The sequence below is a fragment of the Hyla sarda genome, chromosome 6 (genome assembly GCF_029499605.1).
Source record: "Hyla sarda isolate aHylSar1 chromosome 6, aHylSar1.hap1, whole genome shotgun sequence".
Taxonomy (NCBI): domain Eukaryota; kingdom Metazoa; phylum Chordata; class Amphibia; order Anura; family Hylidae; genus Hyla; species Hyla sarda.
Window position 1 is genome coordinate 50,864,640 of NC_079194.1, and position 21,761 is coordinate 50,886,400.

At 43.9% G+C, this 21,761-nt stretch overlaps 1 protein-coding gene across 4 annotated transcripts in view; it reads left to right on the forward strand.

Annotated features, from left to right (window-relative positions):
• The window catches only part of PRRX1 (paired related homeobox 1), a 91,563-nt gene extending 70,953 nt beyond the window's left edge, over positions 1-20,610 (forward strand). The window contains exons 1-3 of one of the 4 annotated variants that reach the window (XR_008844826.1): positions 9,567-9,700; positions 11,528-11,610; positions 19,796-20,610. Coding sequence is in view for 3 of the 4 variants with exons in the window: in XM_056523683.1 (XP_056379658.1) it covers positions 19,796-19,934 (139 nt within the window). In the remaining variant the exon portion in view is untranslated. Of the gene's footprint in view, positions 1-9,566; positions 9,701-11,527; positions 11,619-19,795 lie in introns of those variants that run through there. The other 3 variants (XM_056523682.1, XM_056523681.1, XM_056523683.1) reach the window with 3 other exon arrangements.
• The last annotated feature ends 1,151 nt before the right edge of the window (positions 20,611-21,761 follow it).

The following is a 21,761-nucleotide window of genomic DNA, read 5'->3' on the forward strand; positions in this document are numbered from 1 at the left end:
TACTGTTTAAATGTTATAGCTGACCCATCAGATTTGTATTTTTTGAAGGCTATTTTTTTGTTGTTTATTGCTCTTTTAACATCATGTGTCAGCCATGTAGGATTTAGTTTTAATCGTTTATATTTGTTCCCCTTTGGTATATATTTAGCTGTATAGTTATTTAGAGTTGATTTAAAGATGTCCCATTTATCTTCTGTATCAGTATTTGAGAACACCTCCCCCCAGTCTATGTCCTGTAGTGCAGCCCTCAGCCCAGGGAAATTTGCCTTTTTAAAGTTTTATGTTTTTGCTTTCCCCGTCTGTCTTTGTTTTCTACATTTTAAGTCAAAAGTAACTATATTGTGGTCGCTATTACCAAGGTTTTCCCGCACAGTTACATTACCAACCAGCTCTGCGTTGTTGGAAATGATCAGATCCAACAAGGCATCACTTCTTGTTGGGTCCTCCACAAACTGGCCCATAAAATTATCCTGCAATAAATTTAGGAATTTTCTCCCCTTTGTAGTTTTAGCCAACCCCCGGCCCCAATCTATATCTGGATAGTTAAAATCTCCCATTATTACCACTGTACCTGCCCGGGCGGCCCTCTCTATTTGTTTATACAGCCGACCTTCTATCTCTTCAGTGATATTAGGGGGTCTGTAGATTACACCAAATATTATTTTTTCAGTATTTCCCTCCTTTTGTAATTCTACCCACAGTGATTCCACCTCCTCAGAATCATCACACTATGGCATCGTTCACATTGACTTTCATACCACTTCTTACATACAGACAGACTCCACCACCTTTTCTGTTCATTCTATCCTTGCGAAACAATGTAAACCCCTGCAGATTAACAGCCCAGTCATGCGAGGAGTCCAGCCATGTCTCAGTGACCCCAACTATATCAATATGTTCCTCCAGTATCAAGGCCTCAAGCTCCCCCATTTTATTTGCTAGGCTTCTGGCATTTGTGAACATACACTTTACATTTCCATTAAGTTTTACACATATAGTCTCACTAATGGGATTTTCAGAGTTATTGGGGTTAATGTCATTTTTTGAGTTATAAGGGCTAATTGTACTATTTAAGTTATTGGGGCTAATGGGATTTTTTGAGTTATTGGGTCTAACGTTATTATTTAAGTTATTGGGGCTAATGGGATTTTTTGTGTTATTGCGTCTAACGTTGTTATTTAAGTTATTGGGGCTAACGGTATTTTTTGAGTTAATGGGGCTTATTGTAGTTATTGAGTTATTGGGGCTAATGGAATTTTTTGAATTATTGGGATTACAATTTTTCGGGCTACATTTATTTTTACAGCTGGTTTGTAACGCATGAATCTCCTTATCCACTGCTCTTAACCTCCCCCCACAGGACTCCTCTCCACCCGCCATTATGTCCTGACCCCTCTCTAACCTATCCATCCCACTGTCTGCTTTCTTTGCTTTATTATCCTCCCCCCACTCACCTAGTTTAAATACTCAGCCACCCCTTCCAGGATTCTCTCCCCCAGCACAGCAGACCCCCTTCCATTCAGGTGCAAATTATCCGTAGAATAGAGTTTGTACCCCAATGAAAAGTCAGCCCAGTGCTCTAAAAACCCCAACCCTTCCCCCTCACACCACGACTTAAGCCATGCATTTAACTCCCTAAGCTCCCGCTGTCTTTCCTGCGATGCGCATGGCACAGGAAGTATTCCAGAGAACACAACCTTAGAGGTCCTTCCCTTCAGCTTGGCACCTAGTTCCTTGTAATTATTCTTCAAGGACCTCCACCTACCATGTATTCTGTCGTTGGTTCCCACATGGACCACGACAGCTGGGTCATCCCCAGCCCCCCCTAGTAATTTGTCCACCCTTTCCACCACATGCCGAACCCTGGCACCAGGGAGACAGCAAACCATTCGGTTGAGGTGGTCTTGGCGACAAATTATTCTATCCGTCTTCCTGATTATAGAGTCCCCTACCACAACTAACTGTCTTGGCCTACCTGCGTTACCATCCCCCACACTACTAGTTGAGCTGTTCCCCCGGCTGTTAGGGAGAACAGTATCCACTAGGGTTGCCATCTCTGATACTGAGGCCCTCGCATCATCGCCCAACTTGGCAATTTTACTTGGGAGATCAGAAGCAGAAGTGACCTTCCTTTTCCTTGCCCCCTTTCCAGTCCCTCTAACTACATTAACCCAGCTCCCTACTTGGGCCTCCTGGCTAGTTTCTCCAACCTCCATTTCTACCCCACTAACTGCTTGCTCTGTAAGATTGTCATCCGCCAGTCTCTGAGCTACTGCAGTTTGAGGGGACGCCTAGCCGAATGGCATTGGCTGGGCAGGGCCAGGGAGAGGTGTGTGGGAAGGGGGGGGGCAGAAGTCTACTGTACCCTATACAGAGTGGAGTCTACAAACCAGAGCCACAGGCTCCAAATAGCTGTAAACCGATCAACTCGGCCCGAGGAGTCTGCCATTAACTCCTCCATCCTACATATGAAAAGGATTTCCGAGTACCATTCTGACAGAGTCGGGGGATCCGAGTTCTTCCATCTCTTGGGAATCACTGTACGTGCTGCCATTAACAGAAGGTGGGCCAGAACTTTAACTGGGGATCTGTGGGACACAGGCAAGATGGTCAAGAGCAGAACCTTGGTGTCATTAGGATACGTGACTCCAGTAATCAAAGCAATACGAGACACCACCATAGTCCAGAAGGGGCTAAGGAGGGAACAGGACCACCATATATGGACCATCGAACCCCTTGCCAATCCACAGCGCCAACAGAGCTCAGAGACAGACGGAAACATTCTGTGCAAGGCCACGGGGACTCTGTACCAGCGAGAAAGCAGCTTGTAATTGGTTTCTTGAGCCTTACAAGAAATCGAAAGCTTGTGGCATAATGTAAAGGAAGCAGTCCAGTCATATGGGGCAGTTGAAGTCTGCAGTTCCTCCTCCCATGCCGCGACAAAGGGCGGCGGGCGCTGCACTGCCTCCACTAGCAGAAGAGCATAAATGTGGGAGACCGCTCTAGGTGTCAGGGAGGGGGAAGTGCACAGATTCTCAAACGGAAGAAGGGATCTACCCAAACGCAATCGAGGGCTGTACCGTCTAGGAACACCCTCAGTGGCAAGGCAGCTGGGCCCGAGATACCAAGAAAGGAAGAGTGTAAGGACCCCGGCGGGAACTGAGGATTACCCAGGAGTGGTGTCAAGGGACCATCCGGCGAGAAGAGCTCCGTGCGAGGCAAATGTCTTTGAATGGATGCAAGCAGTTCTCCAGAAACCCATGGGAGAGAGCTCCTAACACGGGAGGACACTGTTCCAGATGGCAGCCAGAGTGCGGATTTCATCTCCAGGGGTGATCCACCCAATTCCACCTCCACCCACCTTTTGGAAGAACGGCTGTGGAAGAAGTCCAATAACCTGGTCAGGGTGGCCGAAACGTAGTAGGCTCTACAGTCTGGGACCGCTAGACCCCCCGAACGCTTACACCTCATGAGCGTTTTTCTGGAGATCCTCGACGGCCGTCCTGACCAGATGAAAGAGCGGAAAAGGGTCTCTAGTCTCTTGAAGAACGCAACTGGCAACATATATAGTCGCTATCGTCACATCCTGGTCAAGGATCCGGCCCCTAACAAATAAATATCTGGCAGCCAGGTCCATCACGACATCATGAACCGTGAATGGGCATGAACGGTGAAAACCAATGGACGCGCATCAGGATTGGTGCTGTGATACCAAGTGGGATAATAGCGACTGATATTGTCAGGGACGTGTCCTGATTTGAAATGTGTCTCCTGTATGCAGAGGACTCCCACCCTGTGTTTGTGCATGTGGTACAGGATCTTGGACCTTTTATCTGGGACATTAAACCCCTGAACATTTAACGTAGCTAGAGTGACAGTGGACATACTCACAATTCATAAGTCAGAGACCGGTAGATTCAGCAAAGAAGACCAGTCGAGAGGCAATGACCAGAGACCACAGGAGCAAACTATAAAAAAAAAAAAATTAGAGAAAGAAGAAGGTTAGGACAGGGGAAAGAGAGAAATAAGAGGGGGGGGGGGGGGGGGGGACAAGTCAGGTAAGGAGTGGTAGGGAGAAAACCAAAAGGAGAACCTAACTAAAACAATAAGCAAGTGAACTTGCAAGGGTCTATAGGAGTGCAGAAATGCAATCTGCCAAACAGGCGTGTATGATCACGCCCACCCTTATCAGGTCTAATATAACAATACTCAAATAACTAGGGGCAGTGGAGAACCGTCCACAGCCATGATAGGACAATAGAATACACGTAATAAGTAGTGTTGAGCGGCATAGGCCATATTCGAATTCGCGAATATTCGCGAATATATGGACGAATATTCGTCATATATTCGCATATTCGTTATATCCTCGTTTTATTTTCGCGTATGCGAAATTCGCGTATGCGAACATTTACAGATGTGAAAATTAACATATACAAAATTAGCATAAGGTAAAATGCGCATATACGAAAATTCGCATATGCGAATTATCGCATATGCGAATTTTCGCACGCCAGTCTCACACAGTAGTATTAGAGCCTTCTTTACACCACACAAGCTGGAAGCAGAGAGGGATGATCACTGTGATGTGTACTGTGAAGAAAAAAAAAAAAAAAAAACGAATATTCGTAATTACGAATATATAGCGCTATATTCGCGAAATTCGCGAATTCGCGAATATGCGATATTCGCGAATAATATTCGAATTGCGAATATTCGCGAGCAACACTATAATAACGGGGGATGCTAGTAATATTATCACTAAGAGGGATCCGAGCAAACAGCAAGGACAGGACCTAGGAGAGAAAAAGTTCAGCAACAACAAGTCCAACAACAGTAGGGCTAGGTCTGGTACAGTCTCTGCGGAGAGACAACAAGGTCACCAACAGTTCAGAGTTCCGGAGGCAGACCCTCCGAGCGGTATCTGGGGCGTCTTTGGCATTGAGGCAACTGCCAGTCAGGGTGGGGCCTCCTGGTCGCCAGCCTTTGGGTCACCCCATACATAGGTACAGGGTCATAGGGATCTCTCAGGAACTCAATCCAGTCAGGAAGTGTGATCAGTGGTAGTTGAAGTGTCTCCAAGAATCTAGGCAGGTCCTTCGGGACACGCAGGGTAGCCACAGAGTCACCAGAAGTGACATGTAGTGCAAAGGGGAAGCCCCATCTATATGCCAGTCGACGCTCTTGCAAAACATGGAACGGGGGTCTGAGCAGAGCTCTCTGACAAAGGGTGCGTCTAGATAGGTCCAGGTAGATTTGGATGTTAGCCCCGTCAAAGTCCAGGTCCCCCTGTTGAGGCACTTTCATCAAAAGTTGTTCTTTCAGGCTGTAACGGTGAATACGGCAGATGACATCTCTGGGGCGAGCGGGGTCTGTACTAGGAGCTCTCAGGGCCCTGTGTGCTCTATCGATCTCTATGTGTGTCTCTGGTGAGCGCCCCAAAATCATGTTAAATATGCCCGTAACCGTGGGTATCAGATCCTGAGACCATGTCGCCTCCGGGAGCCCTCTGATGTTGTTCCGGACATTGTTCCGCCTACTCCTATTCTCGATATCGTCCAAATGGTCCGCTAACGCATGGTGAGTGAGGGCATGAGAGTGTAAGGAAGATTGCATGTCCTTTATAGAGTCAAGAACAGAGGTTTGGAAGGTCTCAAGTGCCTCAACTCTACCCTGCAGGGCTGACACTCCTTGTCGGACCGGTTGGAGATCCCACTGCCATGCTACTTTCAGATCATGGGCCAAGGCAGATACGTCCGCTTTAGTAGGGAGGAGCATCAGGAGTGCCTGAAGTTCAGGGTGCCCTTTGAGTAGCGCCACCGCCTGAGCGGGGGGAGGTAAGGATGAAGTAAAAGGGTCCACAGCAGGTAAATCCCCCACTGCAGGTGAGGGGGCAGCAGAAGGTCCAGGGAGTAATTGCTGTTGGAGCACACCAGTAGTACCCCCAGGAGAGGGCAACATGTCAGCCATATGAACAGGGGTCACATGTTGGGATGACCCTGGGCTCCCCCCCCCCCCCCCCCCCCTCCGCATCCTCCCCACCATTTAAGAGAGAGTACTGGGGCGTAAGGGGACAGGGGGGGCTCCTAAACACCTCAGGGATGCTCTGGGACAGTCCAGTAAGTGAGGGTGGACTAGCACTCCTCTGTGCTCTCTCCTGTCTCATAGAATTTTTTTTTAATTTTCTTATGAAGTATATTAGAAAGGTTAATGTTTTGCCAAGATGTATAACATATAAAATGTTTTTGTATCTGACAGTGCCCATTTAAAGGTAGCAAAACATAACAAAAATGATTAAAATTCCTCATCACTGTAATCATACTGGCCTGAAGAATAAAGATAAAATGACAATTTTAACCCACAGTGAACATAAAATGTAAAATTAACCCAACCAAAAAGTTACAAAATGTATCATTTTTTTTTTTTTTTTTAGTTTTACAGTATATTTTATGTTAAAATAAAGGAATACAGAATACAATTGGCCCCACAAAAAACAAAACTTCATAATAGATTTGAACATGAAAAAATAAAAGATGTATGGCTTTTAGAAGGTGAGGAGGGCAAAAATGAAAACACAAAAATTTTAATTGCCCCTGTGATATATTCATTTTCTATATGAAATCGGGCACGCTGCTTCCATAGAGAAGTAGAACAGCAAAAAGAGAACAGTGTGAGAAGAGCCTAAATTTTATAGTTTTGTGTGACCCTGAAAAAGTTTAGTAGCCTACATTTTTAGTACCCTTAGGCTCGAATTCCATGGAGGTTTTTCATGCAAAAATGCTGAAAAAAACGCCCATTTTGCTGCACGTCAATAGTAAACTGCAAAATGCCAGATTCACTTGGTATTTTTCATTTTGGCGTTTTTTTTTATTTTAATTTTTAATCCTTTGGGCATTTTTCAGCTATTTCAGCTATTTTGGGCTGAGTATACCTTAAGTTCAGAGTATGGCGTTTTTTCACATTGGTCTATGGGAGTGAAAAAACGGCAAGAAAAATGCCACGTGGGTTTTAAATTTGGCGTTTTTTTCCAGCGGTTTTTATTCATTTTTTGAACTTTAGCGATCCAAAAAAGGAATGGCGATACCTTTTTTATTTTTATTAAAAAAATTAAAATAAAGAAAGAAGGATGCAGTAGTGATGGAAAAAATTGTATTTAATGAAATTTATATTTTTTATAATGACATTTTTATTCATTTTTAAACAGGGATCAATTTATGTGGGCGGGCAGGGAAGTAAAAATGTAGCAGACAATAATAAAAATGTAGAAAGGGGCCATTTAAATGTAAAAATTGTATATATTTTTTAAATTAATTTTGTTAAACTTTTTATTAGTAATGTATTTTAAAGGAAATCTGTCACCAGTGTCATCTGCACTAACCTGTCGTTACTGACAGGTAGTGCAGGTGACACTGATGACAATGGTACTTACCTTGTCCCGGTCCGTGGCGGGGATCTCCAGTAATCTTCTCCGGTATCTTTTCTCTGGGCACCGGCTTGGAGCATGGGCGGAGCTTAATGACGTCACCGCGGCTGTTCCCATGACCCGGGAACCAGTAGAGAGCAGCAGCGGTGACGTCACTAAGCTCCGCTCATGCCCAAAGCCACTGCTGCTTTCTGCAGGGTCCCGGGCAGCAGCGGTGATGTCATTAGGCAAAGCAAAGATACCAGAGAAGATTACAGGAGATCCTCGCCACGGACCGGGACAAGGTGAGTACCGTTATCATCAGTGTCACCTGTACTACCTGTCGATACCGACAGGTTAGTGCAGGTGACACTGGTGACAGATTTCCTTTAATAATGTGTTTAATAAAGTGTGTATGTTTTTAACTTTTTTCACTTTATAATTCTTTAGTTTTAAATTTTTTTAGGTAGTACTACTACTCCCAGCATGGAACAGACTGTTCCATTATGGGAGTAGTACCTGTACTAATAGACAGATCGCCCCGGTTGTCACTTCTGACACCCATTGCGATCCTCCTATATAATGTATAGAAGCCGGCAGCATGGCCTCTCTTCCCTGCTATCCTGCACTATGTTCTGCGATGTGAAGTTATTCACTTCACAGTTTCATATTTCCCGCAAAGAGCTGTGATTGGCCAGATGGTTAGAGCCAATCACAACTGTCTGCGGGAAATATGAATAAAATATATATATATATATATATACGGCAGTACAGGGGACCATAGAAGAGCGGCCCGCCTCTGTACATTATACAGGACGATCGCATCTGGTGTCAGGAGTGACACCTGTTGCGATCTGTCTATTAATGCAGGTACTACAGCTCCCAACATGGAGCAGAGTGTGCTCTATGTTGGGAGTAGTAGTACCTGCTGTTAAGGACAGATCACAGCGGGTGTCATTCCTGACACCCGATGCGATCGTCCTATCTATTGCAGAGATGCGGAGCGGCTTTCTCCTGCCCTCCGCATCTCTGCAGCCGGCCAGTGATGTGAATAGAATTCATATTTCCTGCTGAGAGCGGGGATTTGCTGCCACCATCCGGCCAATTACCACTCTGGGCGGAAAATATGAATGAGTGATGTGAATTCTATTCACATCACTGGCTGGCCATTGTATAGTGCAGAGATGCGAGCGCAGGAGAAACCCACTCCGCATCTCTGGAATAGAAAGGACGATTGCATCGGGTGTCAGGAGTAACACCCGGGGTGATCTGTCTATTAGTACAGGTACTACTACTCCCATCATGGAACAGTCTGTAGTAGTACTACCTAAAAAAATTTAAAAAATAGAGAAAAAAAGTGAAAAACACACACACTTTATTAAAACATTATGAAAATACATTACTAATAAAAAAAAATATATTATAAAAAAAATATTATTTTTACATTTAAATGGCCCCTTTCTACATTTTTATTATTGTCGGTTAAATTATTAGGCCTCTGTCTGCCCACATAAATTGGTCCCTGTTTATAAATTAATAAAAAATTTGTTATAAAATATAAAAATTTTGTTAAATAATTTTCTTTTTCCAGTTTTATTTTTTATTTTTTTTGTAACCCAACAAATTTGGCCTTAGGGCCCCAAAATGCAATTTCTACTCAAAGGCAAAAACTTCAGAAAAAAATGCCAGAAAAAAATCAGTGGCAGCTTTTCTGGCAGTTTGTCTGGCGTTTTTAAGCCTAAAAAACACAATGCAAAAAACCTCAGTGGAATCCTAGCCTTAAAGGGGTACTCCAGCACATGCATCAGGATAGTGGATAAATGTCTGAATGTGCATGGTCCAACCTCTGGAATCCCTGGGGCTGTATTTGGTATCTCTGGTGCTCCCATAGACAATGTACTGTATGTAGCTCATACTGACCCACCGCTCCATGCACCAGGGAGGGCCCAGTTTAGCAGATTGCGGGTGGTCCCAGAGGTTGGGCCCCCCAGTGATCAGACACTTATGCCCTATCCTGCGAATAGGGGATATATTTTTTAGTGCTGTAGTATTCATATTTATCTCCTATGCGCCTTCTTTGTCTGTTGCCATTGGTTACCATCATCTTAGGGCATCCACAGAGATGGTCACACATGCTCAGTTCAACTTTATTTTGCTTGTTAGTCTTTACTGTGTGTGCAACAAGGGGGATTGTGGGAAAGTTTTCCTCTGTTGCCTGGCAACAGCAAGGTCAAAATTCAGAGAGGAAACCAGAAAGTGATCAGATCCATGGGGAAGAAGAACAGTACAGAGATATAGGTGATTTCACATACAAAATGACACATATGCACTCCTTTACATAAATGTACTTGTGTGTAATACACATCTGATGACTTTGAAAATACAGTGCAGCAGCCTCCCATTGTTTTTAATGGGATTCTGCTGCACTATTCAAACTATAGAATTCTTTGAAGCTGTGGAAATTCTGGACCCTAGACTCCACCAAAAGACTCGTAAGAATCTGCTATAAATGCTTTGTCGTCTATCGAGATGTTACATAGCACAGGCGGACGAGCGGTCCTAGCACAGGCGGACGAGCGGTCCTAGCACAGTCTTGTTTTACTGCTTCCCACTCCAGACAGAATCTCCTCTCGGAATATCTCCAGGATAACCTCTTTAGCATTAGAAGCCGTATCACATAATTATATTTTAAATAGAGTTTTTTATTTTAGTACTTAGAGTGGCTTAACATTATCATGGGCTTACAAACAAATCCTGCCATATACAGCGGGTGAGAGAAATATTAAACACATCACCATTTTTCTCACTAAATACTTCACAAGTGTCCTTGGCTCTTGGACAACTCTTCATTATTCTTCTCTTCTCTGTCAGAGATTTTGGGAGGATCACCTGGCCGAGGCAAATTTATGGTAAAATGATCGTCTTTCCACTTCTGTATTACGGCCCCAACAGAGCTCACTGGAAAATTCAGAAGCTTAGAAATGCGCCTGTAGCCAACGCCATTGTTAGGTTTTACAACAATTATGTTGTGAAGGTCTTGAGATAGCTCTTTGCTTTATGCCATCATGAGATGTGTCTTGTATGACACTTTTGCAATGAGACTTTTTTGTAGCCATCATTTGAGACTGTACCAGTTGATATTAATTTGCATTGAAAAGGGGCCAGATTGCTTTTTAATTACTGATGAATTTCAGCTGTTGTCTTGGCTTTCCATGCCTTTTTGCACCTCCCTTTCTTCATGTGTTCAATACTTTTTCTTGTGCCATTTAAAATTATTACACACAAATAACATGCATTTTTTTAAGCTCAGATTTTAAGCAAAAAGTCTATCTGTGTGTTATACGCTGATAAACTCTTTCTGGCCCCGCAGTGTGGCTGCTTTAAATCATGTAACTGCAGCTGCTTCTGTGGGGCCAGAGTCCCGCCGCTGCCTGTTTCCCATGTCCCTCCCATCCCCGGCTTTCATATTTACCTGTCAGTGCCATCTCCTGCAAGCTCTGGCGGCATCCTGCTCTGTGGCTGTGCACTGACGATTGACGTCGCGCTGAAGATGTCACTCGTCAGTGCACAGCAATGGCGCAGGACGCTGCAGGAGCCTGCAGAAGACGTCGCCAACAGGTAAATATGAAAGCCGGGGATGGGGAGGGACATGGAAACTCGACGGCGGCAGGCTCTCTAAATCTTGAACCACAGCGGCTTTTGCAGGGCCAGAAAGATTTATAGGGGTATACGTGCACTTACACGCACCCACATTTTAACAAGGATATTTGGTTAAAAAACCTTTTTGGTAAATTTGTAAATTTGGAAAAATGAGGGTGGGTGTTATAGACCAGTGCATGTTATACCCCGATAAATACAGTAATTTCTGGGGTTATTTTTGTTTTGGTTTCTTTGTATGAATTACTAAAGTTGTGACTAACATCTGGTGAAAATGTCATGTCAATAGCACCTATAGAAATATATTTAGTGAGAAAAATGGCGACGTGTTCAGTTCTTATTTTACCCCCTGTAAATATAACATTTAACTATTGTGTCCTTCAATAACTTAGGATATTTCTTTGTATAGATATTTAAGCTGCAGATTTAAGACTGACAGTAGATTTTGTTTTGCCTCCTACGTTTTAGTGGGTGGTCCCAAACTCCGAAAGTGCGAACTTACCTTTTCCAAGATTGGTGAGAAAATTGAATACCAAATATAACTACCCATGGTGAGTATGTGAGTACAAGACGCTGACATTTTACCAAACTTCAAGTAGATATTAAAAAGTACCTCTTAACTCTCATGTTTGTTTTTTAAGTACTTGCATTCCCCATAAAATAAGATTCTACAGAATCGCGGATAGGTGATATCTAGCTGATTGGTGGCGGTGTGACCCCCTAGGACTGTTCACAAGGATGGAGGTCCTGTGTCCCCTGAGTGAACTGATCAGCAGTGCGCATGCTTGGCCTCCACTGCATTTACTCTCTAAGGGGATAAGATGTCTGATTGCGGGGGTCTGACTCCTGGATCACAGAAGCCCCAAGCCAACGATCTAAACATAAATGATCAGAACACCAGGATGCTGGTCCGGAGATCACGGGGGTGCCTGCGGCCGGACCCTCCGCAATCAGACATCTTACCCCTATCTTTGGATAGGGAATAAGATGTCTAGGGGCAGAGTAGCCCTTTAAATCTTGGTATAACCCCTTTAAGGTCCTGTATATATTTATGTTGGCCAAATATGCTGATTTTGGCAGGATCAGCCAACCATCTAATGTTTATGGAGGCCTACCAAGTCCCCAGTGACGGCAGATGTAGGGGGAAGATAGAAAGCGGCTCTTCACCCCATTTAGAGCACATGAGCCATAATGTATGCAGATGTTTCATGAAGAGATGTAACCATATGGGTTGGAGAAATATATCGTACTATTTTAGGATACTGTTACTATTGAAGTAAAATAGCTTCCATTTTGGCAAAGAATTCTTATAATTTGTTCCACTACTTTTGAAATCTGGAACTGAATTTCTGTGCATACAGCTTCTATGCATAGCTATGTCTCCTAATAGTTACATACTTCAAACAAACCCTGTGTAGTCTGATCCTCCAGTCTTGTGTAACTATCTTTTCGGTATGTTCCTCTTCTACTATTTGAAGGTGAACAAAAAAAAGAGAAGAGTAATAATTTACTGCAGGATCAGACAATATCGGTGTATCGGTGACACAGTATGACACATGGAGGCTCACTGGTTTGTTTGGTAGTGAATATACAAGAATGATGATACTTCATGACGGATCAATAATTCCAATGACTTTTCATTCAAAGTTGGAATTTTTTTTTTGTTTGAGATGAATTGGAGCAATCAGAATAACCGCTCCAGAAGTGTTCATAGGACACAGTAGTGCTGTCGTTCAGACATAACTTAAGCCAAATTTTTGAAGGAATTATTCCAAAAAAATAATGAACCAATTTAACATGCTCAAAAATTCTGATTTTGAAACTCGAAAACAGCCATTGCATTGTCATGCTATACAACTTAAAGGGGTACTCCTTTTTTTTTTTTTTTTTTTATCAACTGGTGCCACAAAGTTAAACAGATTTGTAAATCACTTCTATTAAAAAATCTTAATCCTTCCAGTACTTTTTAGAGGCTGTATACTAAAGAGAAATCCAAGAAAGAAATGCATTTCCTATGATGTCATGACCACAGTGCTCTCTGCTGACATCTCTGTCCAATTTAGGAACTGTCCAGAGCAGAAGAAAATCCCCATAGCAAACATATGCTGCTGTGAACAGTTCCTAAAATGGACAGCAGAGGTCAGCAGAGAGCACTGTGGTCATGACATCATAGGAAATGCATTTCTTTCTTGGATTTCTCTTTAGTATACAGCCCCTAAAAAGTACTGGAAGGATTAAGATTTTTCAATAGAAGTGATTTACAAATATGTTTAACTTTGTGGCACCAGTTGATTAAAAAAAAAAAGTTCTCCACGGGAGTACCCCGGGCAAAAACACGTCTGATCACGGGGGGGGGGGGGGCTCGCTGCTGGAACCCCCCGCGATCTCCCTGCAGCACCCGCATTCTATTCGGGAGCTGGGTCTCAAGTTTTGGAAACCTCCGGGTTTCCGTGACTGGGGACGTGATGTCACGCCACACCCCCTCCATTCATGTTTATGGGAGGGGGCGTGACGGCCGTAGACATGAATGGAGGGGGCGTGGGGTGACGTGGAGGTTTCCGAAACTGGAGATTTTATCCCCTATTCTTTGGATAGGGGACAAAATGTTTTTGCCCGGAATACCCCTTTTAATCTTTGTTCCAAAATACTAGCTCTGAATTAAACAGCAAATGCAATGATGAGCAAACGATCAGCAAATGCAATGATAAAAGGTTTCATGGACATTTTAACCCAAAAACATATTGGTGCAAACAGGGACAGCAAAGGTCAGAAACGTAATAAGACTCAGGAAGCTGCAGAACAAGGCAGAGCCAGAACAAAATGTACAGAGCATCGCTTGATAAGCAATGAAAAGGGGTGGCAGGGGCCTTCAATAAGCCCATTGGTGTGTACTGTGCAGCCGAACTCTCATTGAAATCAAAGGAAGGCTAATGCAAGGGGATTGTCCATAGTGTGAACAGGGCCTAACAGTGTCAGCAGTCTGGAATATGAATTGCAGCAGACAGGTTCCCTATAAATAAATTGTGCATTTCTCTGAGCTCTTAGCAGGAGTGGGGTCTGAGATTTTCTATGGGGCCTTTTGATTTCTTTTTATGCCTTTCATGCACAAACCTTGAAAGTTGTTATTTCTAGTGCCTAGAATCCCCCTCTGAGCCGTCCACGAGAAGCTGAGTAACATGATCACTTTCTATCTGTTACCACTAAGGGGAGCTAACTGCATAGGAATTTATTATAGAGTTCAATGTGAGCTGTAAGTATGTATATATATATATATATATATATATATATATATATATATATGTTAGTGTTGGGCACGAATATTCGCATTTCGAATTTTTATCACAAATATCGCAAATTTGAGAATATTGCAAGTATATTTGCTATATATTCGAAATTGCAAATATTCGTTTTTCCGCATATGCGCATTTTCCTTCTTTTCACTTGTGGGCCAATTAGAATGATGCAAATACACTTGTCAGAGGTTATCAACAACATCCCTAGCAACCAATAGGAAAGTTGCCCACCCTGTCACTGTTTTCTTCCCCGAATACGCGAATATGCAAATATAACAAATACGCGAAATTCGCAAATATAGGATGAATATTCGTCTATATATTCGAGAAATATCGCAAATTCGAATATGGCCAATGTCGCTCATCACTAATATATATATATATATATATATATGTATATATATATATATATATATAGATATATAAACTTATATACAGTGACCCCCCGACCTACGATGGCCCCGACATACGATCATTTCACCATATGTTGGTCTCTCAGGGCCATCGCATGTTGAAGGCAGCATCAACATACGGTGCTTTTGTATGTCGGGGCCATCGCATAAACGGCTATCCGGCAGCGCAGACTGCTTCAGCTGCCACCGGATATCCGTTTACGGTGCCCAGTGTGGTCCGCTGACGATCACTTACCTGTCCTCGGGGCTCCGGCGCGTCCTCATTCGGGATCCCCTGCATCGTCGGCGTTCTCCATCGTCGTCATCACGTCGCTGCGCACACCGTCCCGTCATCCAATAGGAGCGGCGTGCGTAGCGACGTGATGGCGGCGACAGAGAGCGAGGATGCCGGGGAAGCAGAGGCCTTGCCGGAGCGTCGGGGACACCCCGGGGACGCGGTGACAGCGATTGAGGGCGACATCCAGGGCAGCGGTGACGAGCGGTGACGGTCCGGAGCGGCTTACCTCCTATACCAGTGGTCTTTAACCTGCGGACCTCCAGATGTTGCAAAACTACAACTCCCAGCATGCCCGGACAGCCGTTGGCTGTCCGGGCATGCTGGGTGTTGTAGTTTTGCAACATCTGGAGGTCCGCAGGTTGTAGACCACTGTCCTATACTTTACATTGCACGGATCCCTCAACATACGATGGTTTCAACAAACGGAACGGATTACCATCGTATGTTGAGGGACCACTGTATATATATATATTTACTTTCCTACATGGATTGACAGCCTGGATTCTTGGAGAAAACGTTTTCATATGCTGTATGCACAGTACAGGGCCCTGAAGAGGCTCCTGGTCTCAGTATGAAAAGTAATTTACAGTTTCCCGCAGCTATTTCTTAATTTAGGCTAAGTGCGCACTGCCATTGTGCCCCGAACTGTTTAGGGTGCGTTGGGCCCTTTTGTGTGCCGCGCACGGACCCTGATTGGGTCGGAGTTCAACCTACACTACCACTACTTTGCATCTAGGGTGTTTACTTGTGGCAGTACTTACACTATCTTCCTACCCACCTCCCACCAGTTATATACAGTATAGGAAACAGCTGTCAGTCAGTGGCCGGTGGGCGGAGGTATAATGTCCTCATGAATATCAATGACTGTGGGGGGGCAGAGTCACATAATGGGTGTAGTCAATGGGGGAGATTTATCAAAACCTGTCCAGAGGAAAAGTTGCCCAGTTGCCCATAGCAACCAATCAGATCACTTCTTTCATTTTTCACAGGCCTTCATGAAAATGAAAGAAGCGAGCTGATTGGTTGCTATGGGCAACTGGGCAACTTTTCCTCTGCACAGGTTTTGATAAATCTCCCCCAATATCACCAAAGACATACTTTACCTAGTTTAAAACTGAGTTTATTCACCTTTTTTTTGTTTGTTTTTTGTTTTTGTTTACTGGATTTACAGTTTTTATATAAGGCTGCATATCCCCTAGGACACTTTGTAGCAATAATTTCTTTATGTGGCCCCCATACACATTAGCAACAATTTGGCTGATTTTGACAGGACTGTCTGACAGTCTAATGTGTATTGGGGCCTCTCAACTCTCCCCCAACAAATGATGTTGGGGAATGAAGGATCAGGCATGTTGGGTTTCAACTGCTTGATCCTTTTTCTCAGTGGGATAAGCCCCCGCCAGAGGTCAAGCCGCGTGTTTATGTGAAAGAAGGAACCAGGAGAGATACAATAATAAGAAGCGCATAGCACCTGTAATATATATAGTAAGGGCTTTCTGTAACTATTATGCTTATTTAAAGGGGGTACTCCACCCCTAGACATCTTATCCCCTATCCAAAGGATAGGGGATAACATGTCTGATCGTGGGGGACCCCCCCGCAATATAGCATGCGGCACCCACCTGTTTCTGGTCCAGAAGCGCTGGAGGTTCTGGGTCCCGACCACCGGAATGGAAGTCTGGGATGTCACGACTCCGCCCCCATATGACGTCACGCCCCGTCCCCTCAATGCAAGTCTATGGGAGGGGGCGTGACGGCCGTCACGCCCCCTCCCATAGACTTGCATTGAGGGGACGGGGCATGACGTCACACGGGGGCGTAGTCGTGTGGTCACAGACTTCCGTTCCGGTGGTTGGGACCCAGAACCTCCAGCGCTTCCGGACCAGAAACAGGTGGGTGCCGCATGCTATATTGCGGGGGGGTCCCCCACGATCAGACATGTTATCCCCTATCCTTTGGATAGGGGATAAGATGTCTAGGGGTGGAGTACCCCTTTAATATAATGAAAGCTTTATCAGACAATGGCCTTGGTGAATAGCCTGGGTAAACATGTTCTACGCTTGTAAAGTCTAGGGAGGTGGCACTGAAGTTTCCCAAATACACCTGGAACTAGTCATAATGCAAGAATACTCAGCAGAACCTGACAGATCCCATTATAGGTTAATAGAGTCCATTAGTCACCATTGGTATCTGACAAGCAATTTATTGGGCAGAGCATTGTGGCTTCTGTTGTGGCTTCTTCTATGGACGCCACAATGTACATGTGAACTGGGTCTAATTCATATATTTCTAAATGATTCATATCAAACACATTGCCCAGCTTCTTGTATTTTATATGATTCATATTAACCTTGAATTAAAGGGGTACTCTGGCTGGAAAAGATTTTTTATTTTTTTCAAATCAACTGATGCCAGAAAGCTAAACAGATTTGTAAATGACTTCTATTTAAAAATCTTAATCATTCCAGTACTTAGCTGCTGTATGCTCCACAGGAAGTCCTTTTCTTTTTGAATTTCCTTTCTGTCTGACCACAGTGCTCTCTGCTGACACCTCTGTCCATTTTAGGAACTGTCGAGAGTAGGATAGGTTTACTATGGGGATTTGCTCCTACTCAGTTCCTGACATGGACAGAGAATACTGTGGTCAGACAGAAAGGAAGTTCAAAAAGAAAAGAAGTCTGTATCGAAAGCATTCATGGCCTGCTCCTCAATTATGACTGATATCTTGGGTGGTCTCCTAGTTGAACGCTCAAGCTATCAGTCATAGCCAAGAGTAGGGGCCATTAGCACTCTCAATAAAGAAGAACCCAGCCCGACGTCTATCTTAGTAATGCAAGCTGTATGACCAACACTACAGTAATGTATGAACTCCCCTCCAAACAACTGACAGGTCTGCATTAAATGAATGATTTTTTTTTTTCAAATTCAATAATTTAAAGCAATAGAAATCTGTGTATCGGCCCTTATAAATAATGGAATAAAAGTAAGAACTTTAGTTTATCTAATATAACGTATAGATAGCACTTACTTTAACTGATGGCATAAATTCAAATAATTGCAGGGAGTAAAGGGTGTAGCACTCAGTGTTCACTGCAAAAAGGAGATACACACAATAATTGGTCCGTAAAAAATCCTCCAATGCTGTTATAAACCCAGTCTTAATTAATTAACAGAGAGGCAAGCTGATCCCCTGAGGAAGGAAAGCGTACTTTCAGAAACGCGTCAGAACCTTTTTGGTCCTAGAACTATGCAGTAGTGACGTCACTAGCATATCGCGGGTCACGGCTTTAGTGCAGTAACATCGGGGAAGCCAGCCGGTGAGACGCTTCCGGCCGGGGAAGATCTCCCGGCTATCGGCTCCCTAGCATTGTGGAACTCCAGCTCTACAGTACCGATATCTACAGTACAGGTAGTACCGGTCGTGCAATACTATAGTGTTGTTTATTACCAGCTTGCCTCTTTGTTAATTAAGTAAGACTGGGTTTATAACAGCATTGGAGGATTTTTTTACGGACCAATTATTGTGTGTATGTCCTTTTTGCAGTGAACACTGAGTGCTACACCCTTTACTCCCTGCAATTATTTGAATTTATGCCATCAGTTAAAGTAAGTGCTATCTATACGTTATATTAGATAAACTAAAGTTCTTACTTTTATTCCATTATTTATAAGCGCCGATACACAGATTTCTATTACTGTTAACCCCTTTCTGAGTGGAACTACAGGGATCCACCTTGTTGTATCTAGGCTGCTCAGTTAGCTATCCCAGTGCGCAGGTGCTAAAACTTTTTTATATTTAAATAATTTAAAGTATTATGTGAATTTCAACTGACACTTATGAAATATATATATATATATATATATATATATATATATATATATACATATACAGTGGTCCCTCAACATACGATGGTAATCCGTTCCAAATGGACCATCGTTTGTTGAAACCATCGTATGTTGAGGGATCCGTGCAATGTAAAGTATAGGACAGTGGTCTACAACCTGCGGACCTCCAGATGTTGCAAAACTACAACACCTAGCATGCCCGGACAGCCGTTGGCTGTCCGGGCATGCTGGATGTTGTAGTTTTGCAACATCTGGAGGTCCGCAGGTTGTAGACCACTGTTAGAGGAGGTTATACTCACCTGTCCCCGCCGCTCCGGACCGTCACCGCTGCCCGGGATGTTGCCGTCCATCGCTGTTGCCGCGTCCCCGAGGTGTCCCCGACGTTCCGGCAAGGCCTCTGCTTCCCCCGCATCCGCGTGCTCCGTCACCGCCATCACGTTGTTACGCACGCCGCTCCTATTGGATGACGGCACGGCGTGCGCAGCGACATGATGACGTCGATGGAGAGCGACGACGATGGAGGGGATCCCGAAGAGGACGCGCCGGAGCCCCGAGGACAGGTAAGAGACATCACCGGAGCTCACGGGGCACCGTAAACTGCTATCCGGTGGCAGCTGAAGCAGTCTGCGCTGCCGGATAGCCGTTTATGCGATGGCCCCGACATACAAAAGCATCGTATGTTGATGCTGCCTCTAAGAGGCCATCGCATGTTGAAATGATCGTATGTCGGGGCCATCGTAGGTCGAGGGGTCACTGTACATATATATATATAGAATAGGTGGGGGCCTGATCAGTTTCCATCTGCCCCATAGACTGTAAGTAGTGCAAGGCAGATAGGGGCCATTTTGGGGGGCTGAGATATATCTTAAGTCTTACCAATTCATTCTTGCCATTTTTGTTTCCATAGTGCCATGACATCTTATTCTTCCACTTGTGTCAATGCCCATCCTGCCCAGGGAATGAACATGGCTAACAGCATCGCCAATCTCAGACTCAAGGCAAAGGAATACAGTTTACAAAGAAACCAAGTGCCAAAACTCAACTGATGAAGATGACTGTAAAATGTACCAACGTCTGCCTTATAACTTATACCCACAGGCCTTATAATGGGAAGAGGATGTAAAATAATGGTTGTCTTTCTTTGATTTTATTATATAGTTTTTCTCTTGGAGAAATTTACCACTTTGTTAGCGTTATCTTGATGCCTTGCTTAAAAATAGTAAAATTGCTAACTTTCCAGCATACTCTAAAGGGCTTCTCCAGTCTAGAAAAACCATTTCCATATACCCTATTAAAGAATTCTGTGTAAGTATTGGGGAGCCCTCTGTTCAGGAGTGGAGAGCGCCTCTTGCTCCGGAGGACCTGTTTAGTCCTGCATTACACAAACAACCCATTGGTGTTGTGTAATGCTTCATTTCACCTGTGGCGGTGCTGCAGGATGATTGAATACTTAATACCAGATTTCTTCACAGATCACAACGGACCCTACTAACAAATAGGAATTGTCCAAAGCCGAGAAACTCTCTAAAAGAATAAATTTTGGCACAAAGAACAGCACTTCAAGACGGTCTAAATGCGAATAACAATTTCAATAAACGTAACGTCTTCTTGACAAAGTTGTCTTGGATATCAATGTTCCATTTAGGAGGCCTCATTTACAATGTTTGACCCTCAATTACTGATTCCAATGTAAATTAATTGTAAAAAAAAAAAAATGAATAAAAATACCACTTTTCTGTAAAAAAAAAAAATTATTTCACATTGTTTCTACCGTTTTTTTCCTGTTGGATTTTTTTAGTCTGGATGTTATTTCTTTTTTAATTCCTTTATTTTTTCCATTTTAAGCAGTATGCATTCATCACAATTACATTAAATACATCTTAAAACCCCAAACTTTCAGTATATATTGCAATTCATCCCTAGCCATCTAAGGCTGGGTTCACAGTACGATTTTCAAATACGGTAACCGTATACAGTTTTCCGCAAAAAAACGTATACGACAGTATCCGAAAACATATGCATTGTAAACCGTATTCCAAATGTTGTGTACGGTTGCATCCGTTTTGCCTCGGATCCGGTTTTGCCGATTTTTCAACCGTAGGCAAAAACGCTGTCGACCACGTTTTTGCCTCCGGTTGGAAAACCATATGCGAACCGTATGCGGTTCTTTTAACATTGTTGTCTATGAGAACCGTACACAGAATTTCAGAATACGGTTGCACACCGTTTTTCTAATCCGTTTTTTGGAGTTGACACATGCGCAGAAGGAATTTCAATAGAACAATAGTAACTTTATTAAATTGCTTGAAAACTAATTCCAACAAAATAGCAAAACCGTAGGCAAAAACGGATGCAAACGGATAGAACCGTAATTACGTTTTGGAACCGTATACGGGGAAAAACCGTATTTGGAGTCATACGGTTGTATATGGTTGCATACGGTTTTTGCCATACGTTTTTTAGCGGAAAACCGTATACGGTAACCGTATTTGAAAAACGTAGTGTGAACCCAGCCTAACAAATGTTTAAAGGATATATCAAAAGGATAGGGGATAAGATGTTAGATCGCGGGGATCTCGCCGCTGGGGACCCCCGCGATCTCTCCTGCAGCACCCCTGTTTTTCAGCTGCACAGAGCGAGGATGGCTGAAGATGGGCTGTGCAGGGGACAGAGTATTGTGACATCACGGCTACGCCCCCTCTTGACGTCACCCCCCGCCCCCTCAATGCAAGTCTATGGGAGGGGGCATGGCGGCCGCCATGCCCCCTTCCATAGACTTGCATTGAGGGGGCGGGGCGTGACGTCACGAGGGGGCGTAGCCCCAGCGGCGGGATTCCCGCGATCTAACATCTTATCCCCTATCCTTTTGATAG